The sequence below is a fragment of the Teleopsis dalmanni genome, chromosome 2 (assembly GCF_002237135.1).
Source record: "Teleopsis dalmanni isolate 2A chromosome 2, ASM223713v2, whole genome shotgun sequence".
Taxonomy (NCBI): domain Eukaryota; kingdom Metazoa; phylum Arthropoda; class Insecta; order Diptera; family Diopsidae; genus Teleopsis; species Teleopsis dalmanni.
The window spans coordinates 61,194,963-61,206,287 of NC_051847.1; the positions used below are offsets into that span (position 1 = coordinate 61,194,963).

An 11,325-nucleotide genomic window follows, 5' to 3' on the forward strand; every position below is an offset into this window, starting at 1 on the left:
AAATAATAAACAAAAATTTCTGCGGTAATTAAATTTAAATATAAATTCTTCTAAACTATATCATATAATATAAATAATTTTGATATTAGATTGCCAGTAGACACCACTCCACTTAGAATGACCATGGCATCTTCAAAAAAGTTTTTAGCTGTTTTGGAACAGAATCCTACAGAGTAAGTGATATGAGTAATAATGAATGTGAAAAAAATTTTTATAATATTTTATAATATATATATAAAATACTATATATATGAATGTTTAAATTTATGCATGAGAATTACCAATATCAATAACTATTGTTTGACAGCTAAGGATATCAAATTGTGTTTCTGTTAAGTAAAGTTTGACAATTCATCATGAATCAATTAACGATAGAACAACAGTTCTAATTGTGGAAATTCACTTTAAAAAAAATAAATCTGTTCGCAAAGTTCATAGAGCACTTCGTCTATTTTACGGTCAACATAATCGACCTAGTGAGCAAGCAATTTATGCGGTTATTGATCTTTTTCACACCTATTTTACTTTTCTCGATTCAAAATCATCCACACAATTTAAATGCTGGTGGCATCATCGCAGAAGTGGTCCTGTAAATCGGCCCCTCGTTCGTGTGATTAAACGCCTTTCAATCACTTTTTACGGAGCTACGTTAAGACATTGATTTATGACGATAAACTAGCTACTTTTGCAGCATTGGAAGTCAATATTCATGCCACCATTGACGCCATACGGCCACATTTATTGCAAATAATAGCCTGATATGAAAAATTTGACTGATCAAATATATACATATATCATATACATATATCATATACATATTATTTTTTGATTACCTTATTTGATTAACTTAACTTATTTTTAGTGGTTCTTATATATCTGTCTACGACATGTCTACTCTGAAGAAACGTAGACATTTAGTTCTACCCGAAAAGTTTCAAGAAATTGAAATAAATGCAATGCTGTTTACTTATGACGCAAGAGCAATAGTTCTGATGACTAAATGTGCTGAAGCTTCTCTACTCATGCTTACCTTGGATAAATCGAGTTCTGAAGCTGAATGTACCTTGCCATCGACTGATAATGATCAAGGGTATGAATGCATGGCATGTCATCCAGAAGATAATGCACTGGTAGCAATAGCAGGAACTGGCGTACTGATTTTCCTGTGCAAAGCAGAAACAACCATTACAGTTAGTTCTACATGCAAATTCGCCTACAATATATGCTCGATGTATTTCTTGGCCTCGGATTTGTTATTAATGGGTTCAGATGATAATGACTTAATATTAGTTGAGAATGGCGACTTCAAAACTCATCAAAAAGCAAATACTGCAGAATCAGTACATATACTTAAGGATCAGGAACAAATGGATAAGGAGCTGGCGAAAATGCTACCCTCTGATGAAGTATTAAAGGATAAACGTGTTACTTTTGTAACAAATTTGAGAGATGCATTTGTATTTGTGCTATTTAATAGAGTATTTGTATTTGAAAAAGAAACCAAATTCGAATATGTGCGAACAACTGTTATAACTTTGCGACCAAGTGAATTTCCGGAAGAGGCTTATCAAATAAAAAATATAGCATTTGATGATGTTATGGAAAACATAATCGTTTCGCCAACTATATCTCAAATCTATACAAGTCGACTATCAATGACAGAAGATGAATTCTATATGATTGAAGATGATGAAGAAAAAGAAGAAGAGGAAGAGGCTACGAGCTATATGCAATTATATTTTAAACCGCTTGGTCAAAAGCTGCATGTAGATGGAATTGTTGATGTTTCAATTTGTTCATGGAAACCTATTGTTGTAACAGCTTGTAAGAAAATCAATTTTTATATAGTACAATATCCTATTTTTATTGCATAATATTATTTTACTTATAGCCAAAGATCAAACTGTGCGAATTTGGAATTATGAAACTGACGAGATTGAACTTGTACGCAAATTTCAAGTGGACGTTAACCTCGTTGAACTTTGCTGCACTGGCTTTATGGTTGCTATTGGATTTGCGGATCAGCTGAGATTAGCACAGATTTACATGGAGGATTTAGATGTAATAATACAAAAAATTTATATAAATGTATATAAGATCATTTATAAATGCGTTTTCAGATTGTTAAAACCTTCAATTTTCCTCGCTGCACAATTGTACGTTTCTCTAATCTTGGTGCTTACATGGCCGCTGGGTATGATAATTGCATATCCGTTATTACAGCTCTGAATTTCGAAACGGTGATACATTTGAAGGTGAGTTTTTGTGTCAATTATTTAATTTTTTTATTTATTTAACAATTAGGATTTACTTTAAAAAGAATTTTAATTAAAAGTCATGCCTTTTTAAGGCTTTTTACGAATAATTTATATAACCTATCCTAAAAAAAAACAATTAAAAATTCAGCTTTTTAAATAATAATCGATAGTAATAATATCGATCCAAATTTTTTACGCTCCCTTCTACCTTCTATTTTTTGGTTGGCACCATTATTCTTTACTTGTATTATTCTCTTGTCTTTAATAAATAGGAGGAAGTGCTTTTCAAAGCTATTTTGTAAGTTTAAGATTTCACGCAAGTAAGATCATATTTCAAAGATATAACAAAATAATATTTAAATGTTAGACAATCAGAATCATTCGGTGGATGTATCAGAACTCCCAGTCAAGATCTTTCAATTTCTACTTTTCGGTTCTCTTCTGGTATTTTTTTCTGCCAGCTGAAGAATATGATAAATATTCAAGCTAGTGATAATCTAATGCTGTAATTTAGGGTTTATATATCACTTATATATCACTTCCTTAAATCAAATATAATACATATTCCGGGCTTCAAACTATACTTCTATGAAATCATCTGAAGAACTTATTATGAGAATGCTACAGAGCTCTAATTACAGTTGATCATCCAAGTAGTCACGGACATTATTGAGTAAAAGTGTTCAGATGGAGTACATATCCGTTCATTTTTGCAAATTCCTACACTGTCTTCTAAGTGCTATTTGCTGACATTAGAATTGAGAATCAATAATTTTTTTAAGTATCATATAATGCATGAATCCTACCAAAATCTGCGTCTGCTACTTTTTGTTACTTTTATTTTTTGTCTTTCTTATATTAGATCATTCTTCAACAAACTTCGTTTATTTTTAATATTTGATAACTTTGTTATCAGATCGTTTTTTTTTGGAACTTCAAATAAGAGTTTAGTTTTTTTTTAACTTAGGGTCACAGCGGTATCATTTTGACATTAGCTTGGACGAAAATGGATGATACAATTGTTTCTGGTGGTGCAGAGGGTGCAATTTATCAATGGGATGTTCATACCGGTGAACGTTTACAAGAAATCGTACAAAAAGGTACACAATATAATACTGTTTGCATTGGTGGTACCGACCCCATATCTATTTATGCTATAACAAATTACGGTGTGGTGCGTGAATTTCAAAACTCGGAGCTCGTTCGAGAAATTGCATTACCAACCGAAATGAAAGCCCCTCTAATTGATATGTGTTTATCACGTTCTGATATGGTTATGTTTGTTTCCAATACCTTGAACGATTTAATAAATATACATTGTCCCTTCAGTGAAGCAGGAGGTGGTAGATGTAGAAGTTTTCGTTTTTTTGCCTCACCAATTAAGCGTCTCAAATTTACTTTCGATGGTTTGATGCTAATAACAGCTTCAGATGCAGGCACTCTTGGATTTTGGGTATTAGAGAACATTGAAGGGCGTATTGCAATCATGGACAAGGATCTATTACGCTGTCAAGAAATACTCATTCCTCGTTCTATTTTACATGATAAAATCGAACAGGTCAAAAATCTGAATCTTCGTTTAAAACAACAGGCAGAGGAATTTGCCTATCAACTGAGTCAAAATCAACTTTTCGATGGACAACAATTGGCTGCTGTGCACAAGAGTTACTGTGATGCTATGGAACAACTCAGGGCGTTAAATAATCAAAGTGCCCAACTTCATGTAGAGGATATGAATGCAGTTACTTTCAAAATGACTGAAGTAATCAATGAACACAATAGGAAACTTAAAAATTTAGAAAATCAATATGGTGAGCAAATGTTGATGGAGTATCAAAAGTTTTCGAATCTGCGAGAAACAATGCTAAAAGTGCGTAAAGGGTATGAGGAGAAATTGCAAAAATCTGCAAGTACATTACAAAACACTGTTGAGGGTCTGGAAGAGGGATACAAGATGCAATTAAATGAACGCAGAGAGCTGCTACGTGAGCTCATTAAAGAAATGCAAAATAAAAAGGCGGAATATTTTGAGTACTGCCGACAGGTGGATATTGAAAGCCAAAGAACTTTGCATGACACAAAGATGAGCTATGAAAATAAACTGCAAGATGAAAAAAATTCAGCTCAATTATGGCGAGGACGAGCTGGAGTTTACAGAAAAAAATACGAGTTAGTGGGTATAGAAATTGAAAACTTGTTGGAAGAGTTGGAAATACTTACCGAAGAGAATACTAAGTCAGAGAAGATTATTAATAAAGGTATGCGTGACATTGATGATCTGCAGAAAGATATCGCTGATAGAGATTATGTTATTAGCACTAAGGAAAAACGTATACAGGAACTATTTCATAGAAATCAGGAACTTGACAAATATAAATTGGTGTTATTGCATAGAATCACCGAATTGAAAGCACAAATTGAACCTAAAGAATATTTACTTAATGATAAACGCAAGAAAATTATAGACATGGAGAACGCATTAGAAGATTTGAATCAAGCAAATATTCGTTTAGAAGCTGAAATCGAAAGTGTTAAGGGTAAATATTACGATACCATTGAAGAGCTCAGAAATGAAAGAAATCGTGCCAAAGCAGCACGGGAGCGCATCAACAACATGCGTACTGAAATATATCAATTGGGCGCTAAAATTAATTTCCCTAAACAGATGCGAAAAATCGTACAAGATATGTATAAGAAGTATGTAAATAAAGAACCAATCAAGAGATCCATAAATATGGATAAATTGGTAAGGGAGGAGTATTTCAGGCAACGTAATTATATTGAAAACAAAATTAAGAACGATAAGGAGAAATCAAAGCATAACGTAGTCAAAGAAGAATGCGATGCAATATTTAATGAAAATATGGAACTAATGAGAGAAATTGATAAACTGCGTGCGGAAAACAATGCAATGAAAGAAAAAGCACTAAAAAAGCAAAAAGCTAGAAATGAGGCGAAATTAAAAGGAGCAAAGAAAAAGGCAGTAAAAAAATAATTAGCATTGTTAAATTAATTTTCTTTCAAGTATTTATTTATGATTTCTTTTTCATTTTTATTAGAAAATAAATTTATCTCAGAGTTAAATAATTTATAATGTGTTTAATGTATATTGTTGAGTTCAACCCTTGCTATATGAAATAATAACTGATTGATTGATTACAATAAATTTATTATGATATCTATTATCTATCTATCTGTTACATATATTGCATGTATTTCAACTGTCAATATAGTACTCTCTTCGGGATAGGAGTTTGAATATTCGCGACGTAAACCATGCCTATCGCAAGAGACATCTGAAATCTCGTAAACACTGTCTGATACTGTTTGGTGTATGACTGGGAGTGTGCGAGTTTCAGTTGCAGATTCCGACCGAAAGTGTAAATCCAGTACCACGGGCGGTAGAATTTACAATTTTAAATGCCCTCACTATAGAAGTTGACCATTTAAAGGCAGTGTCAATGGTGACTGTAGTTAAAACTCAAATATACGCAGAAAATATAACTGTATTCATTTACTTTAATTCGATGTTGGTTTACAACAGAATGTTATGATTGAAAGAACAACAGATTTGGAAGAAACTATGTACACACGTACAACTTCAATTGGTACCAGCGGAATTCTATTGGATCATTTAGATAATAGAGATAAGTGTATTAAGGACACAATATTATTATGCCTTCACAGTAGGTAAACAAGTTAAAAAGCTTTGAACTCTGTTATTAGAGACATCTTAGATTTACTTTTTGCAAATTAAGATGTGTAGAATAATTATAATGCTACTAAACAGTTTATAACAGGCAAGGAACACAGCGCCTTATCTTTTTTGAAGCCATAATATCTATATACCCGAAACAAATTTGCAACAAAATTATATATAGCTGTTACTCCAAAAAAGTGAAACCTTCGTTTTTCCTTGTATATTGTAGCTATATAGGTAAAGATATAGAAAGTAATTTATATAACAAAAAAATCCAAATTTTTATTTTAGTGCATTAGCATAACTAAACAATAAATTAGTATCTAGTGTGCATTGATTTACATATATAATTAATTTTTGACATAGTCTTATAGATGCACCTCTTATTATAGAAACATATAGATATATTTTTTGAGTTCAGTTTCTTGATAACGAAAACGACAAAATTTTTATAAAATATAATCATATTGTTTCATTATCTTGGTAAAAGTAATAACATTCAAGACAATTGATCAGATTTTCTATCAATTTCAGAGTGCGTTGCATTTTATGCTCATTGTCCAAAGAGATTTAGAAAGTTATTAGGTGTAAGAAATTTAAAATAATCTCTTCCTTGGGATAGTTAATACCTTAATTAACGAAAATGTCAAACACTATAACTTCTGTTCTTCTTATAAGGAAAGATTTATTTTAAAATGAAAAACAAAAGATTTCAAAACATATAAAATTTTCTACTAAAGCCTTGGACTATGCTCATGTAGCATGTAGTAATGTATATGGTATAATACCTATCTTTAAGTTCTGTATCACTTATACATTATCTATGAAGATATATTTCTTCTAAAATATGTTTTATTTATTTGTATTTTATTTATAGTTCTCTCAAATTCTAATTAATATCTGGGTAACATATTGAAGATATTACTTTCAATATTTTTTGTCATCATAAAATAATGTTTTTAAAGTTTTTGAAATAATTAAAATTATATTTAATGTTTACGGTGTTAAATTTGCTTATATATGTTGATTTTTGTGAACATAAATAAATGTTTTGTTAATTTTAAAAAAAATTTTAATAAAATTATTATGAACCTAAAAAATTTTTGCTTTTTACAAAAATGAAGCACTGATGAAGTTCTAAAAAACAGAATGAAATATATGCTGAAAATTTTTAAATAAAGCTTTTTAATTTGCTTTGTCTGCTAGAAGATAAACAATTTTATTTCTAAATAAAATGATATCAGATGATAAAAATACAAACATCATGCGACAAACAATGTAGATATTTGCGACAATCTTTTTGATTGGCAACATACGGTAGCAATGTGCGACATCAGTATCTCTAAAATAGTTTTTCTTAAAAAATTTTGCAGTGATAATCAAACTGTTGTAGTTTCAATAGTTCAGAAATATACTACAAGCTATACCTATATATACTACAATATACTACAACTATATATTGAATTTATATTATAATTGTTTTATACATAGTTGTAGTTAAATGTTCTATTAACAAAAATTTATCAATCTCACGAAAGGAAACATAACAGAAAAGTCAATATTAATCTCAATATATAATATAAACGATATAGATAAAAAATGCAGACTAACTTAACCTTGTTCTCTTAATCTCACAATATAAACGTGGTATAATTTATTTTTATCATAAATACATATTAATAAACGCAATATCCATCTGTAAATAAAATTCTACGATATTTATTAAAAACTGTTTGTCAACACTTATTCCGTAGACCGTATTATTTACAAACTGATGACCGTATTATTATTACGTTCTTTATAAATGTACTAAAAGCTTTCTATATGGTACTGTGGGAAATTTTTTGTTAAAGTTTTAAAGCTTTCGTAGGAATTTTTAAATTAGAATTTACTTGTTGCGGGTTTAGGATGAAAAATCCGACCATTATCACCATACTTTCCGGATCTAAAAACATGCAATGACCACTACCCTCTCTCCTTGTGAGTGGTAATCGTTACTTTAATTATTACTACATTAAAGAGCAAGAAATTGTTTACGAATTGTAGTAATAGAGCATTGAAATTATGAAATGTTGATTATTTCATCTTATATGAAATATATGTACATATAAAATATATGTATATTTCATTCCTCAAATCAATTAATAATAATGCTAGATGTATTAGTTTTAAGTAATGAATATAATTTATTAATCAAGATAATCAAAATTATCATAAAATATTATTACAGATTTCTTACTCCATAGTAAACTATTATTAAAGAACATTAAGCGCCAGATGTTGCTTGAATATTTGTGAATATTAACGACTGTAATAGTGTAAATATCGATTAAGTTAATTCAAATAATTGAAATAAAAAATCTGTGATACATAAATAACGTATAAGTACAATTCCACATTCACTTAAACTGTTATCAATGTATAAATTGAAACTAGTACACTAACTCAATTTACTCTTTTGTTCACTTCATCCACATTTTTTATATTAAATTTGTATAATTAAGAGATTCTATATAAGTCACAGCTGTAATATGTCAGTGGTAAAATGTCAAATGAATACGGGAACGGGAACCTACATTTTAGATAGTGACATAAAGTGTTTACGCTTCGTCGTAAAAGTAATTTTCTGTTAATGATTTATGAATCAATTTTTTTGAGCTTTAGTGCATGATTTTTTATTGTTAGTTTCAGTTTGTAATGACAACTTAAATTTAATAAATTGAACTGAAGAACAATTATTTACACTAATATGTTATGCTGATTCTTAAAAAAATTATCTATTGAAGTATACTTCAGCTAGTTGGCTGGATAAAGTGACGACTTAACCTATAAACCCAATATTTACTTTCGTTCCGTTTTGTCACTTTATTCTTATTACCAATGGTTGTTTGGCTATTAGTACAGATAGTATGGTTAAATCAATTCTGTGCGGTTTAACTTTCTTACTTAAATGGTCATAAGAGTCCGTTATCAAGTTTTGGCTGACGCAGCACTTCTCTTCAGGCGCCTCACTATTCTCACGATTTGTTTAAGCTAGCAAATTTGCTGGATATTAACTCGTTAAATTATATTAATATTGTTATAAACCTCGTGTAATAGTAATTCATTTGGATGCGATGGTCACAGCTAATTTATAGAGAATTAAGATCTCACAAAAAAATTTTCTCTTGAAAAATCATAGTGCTGCTTCATCATTCTTTGAAAGCGTCCATGCCTCTGTGCTATACTGAATCACAACATATAAATGACCTATAGAGTGTAAGTTTTGTCTGTCGGGAAAGAGCTCTACATCCTAATTGCTTATTGAGCCTACAGTAGTACGTATTGGCAGTGCCAAAATGGACCAAATCCTTGCGAGATTTAAAAGTATAGTCGCCAAACTCCAGCTCAGTATTTAAACGATGCAAATTTCTACCATTAGCTGCCATAAATTTCGTTTTGCTCGTATTAACAGCTAAACCCATTTTTGTAGAATCTTTCGTGGGTTTTAGAATCTCTATCAAAATCGAAAGCAAAGCTTTTGCTAGCTCCCCAAGATTATTGAAACACCATTTACTTCTTATAGTTACTGTCTACATTCAAAGGTTAGTGTATGTGCAAGGAAAATGAACACTAGTTTCCACTTCAACAAATACTCGTATTGTTTAAAATTTCTATTATGGCTGCCTGCTTTCCTGTAAATCATAAGTCAATAATTACTGATGGTAGTCAAAAGATTGCTTCTATTTTTTTTTGATCATCGATAATATCCTGTTAATCCTATAGGTTAAAAGAGTTTAACATTAAAATCTATATGTACATCTAGATCTGCATTTACATCTATATATACATCTATATTTATAACTACATCTGTTTAAAGATATGTGATATTATTAACTGCCTTAACTACATTCTATGAGGTGAACACCGTTTCTGCAGAAGCTTCTTGGATTAGAGATTGTTTCCTCTTAAATTGATCGTTTTTTTTCACTATTTTTTACATTCATTAACTCTGAGTTTTTCCGAATATATGGCTATAATTCGTAATGCAATCGAAACTATTTAAATAATTTTGATAAAATTTTTATTAAGAATTTTATTTAAAAAAATGATAAATGATTGTAAAATAGAGATGGAAAGAATATTTGTTTAATGCCCTGGTTCAATTGGTTAATTAGTAATTAAATATCCATAAACAAGAAATTTATTTCGAAATGATTATGCTTTATTATCTAAAGACAGAATAATTTACTTAAAAAAGTGTGCACATATAGTACGTTTGTTTTATTAATTCTTGAAGTTCTTATATTATGTCTCCCTCTCTCTATTAGACATGTACATGAATGGTTCCAAAATTATTGTGCGTGTCGACTGTGATATATTTTCTAAAAAACTGGGTTTTAGCTCTTCGATTCGGCTGCCTAACCACTGCAGTACTTTTCACACAGAGGTAATGGCAATCCACTATACTGTAAAATGAGCCCTAGAAAACCAGATCCTTGATGTAAAATAAGTAATCTTTTCTGATGTTCAGAATGCTAATAAATACCTGGTAGGTACTGAGGCCACATTTCTAATAATTCGAGAATGCCGAGCATCCCTTAATGAGCTAGCTAGGCGTGTCAGTGTCCACCTTATATGGGTTCCTAGATACAGAAAATCTCAGAACAGAGGGACAACTGTAGCGTGGAACCTGTCAAGACAGGTACTCAACTCCCTGACATTCACTTCTTCCGACAGTTAAACTGGCAATCAAACAAAAATATTTAAGCATTGTCAAGCAATGAAACGGGCTATCTGATCTCTAGATTGACCTGGGTTACATTGGATAAACAACGCGCCAGCCAGCTGTTTCTACTAAGGCGTAATCAGCTCAGTACTATGCTATCGATGCTGACGGATCGACGCGTGTAGAAAGATAATCTATAAAACTGGGTTAACCTTATTATGACTTATGTCGAGGTTGCGGCTCTGCAGATGAGGCTGAGGTGGAAACAGTGCTTCACCAGTGTCTTTCGTCAGTGTCTTTCTTTGGCTAGGAGAAATCTTCGGGGTTCCTTTTCTTATCGACTTAGTCAAGTTTATAGAATTGTCAGGTTGGTTCTTTTTTACCTAATGGGACTGTCGTGTCTTCTGCGTTGATCATACCCTGACCTTTAGTCTGCACATATACAAACGCCACACCTGTGGTACTACAACGGGCTATAATTTCAGGCTCAAATAGGCTTTGAAGACAAAGCCGCCACTTCAATCTAAGCTTACCTGTATTATTTTTCACAACGCCAACTCGTCTATCTAAAACTATACTGAACTTATTAATTGTCAAATTTTTCACTAAACACTAAGTTGGACATGCATCAATTTAAATACAGTGTTTTGATATTATCT

The 11,325-nt window shown here is 30.9% G+C and overlaps 1 protein-coding gene across 1 annotated transcript; it reads left to right on the forward strand.

Annotated features, from left to right (window-relative positions):
* Positions 1 to 6: 6 nt before the first annotated feature.
* Positions 7 to 5,276, forward strand: LOC119682539 (cilia- and flagella-associated protein 57-like). Its single transcript, XM_038096003.1, has 6 exons — positions 7 to 24; positions 90 to 173; positions 863 to 1,824; positions 1,892 to 2,061; positions 2,121 to 2,255; positions 3,226 to 5,276. The coding sequence occupies exons 2-6, from the start codon at positions 118 to 120 to the stop codon at positions 5,251 to 5,253; spliced, it is 3,351 nt and encodes a 1,116-aa protein (XP_037951931.1). The 5' UTR covers positions 7 to 24; positions 90 to 117; the 3' UTR covers positions 5,254 to 5,276.
* The last annotated feature ends 6,049 nt before the right edge of the window (positions 5,277 to 11,325 follow it).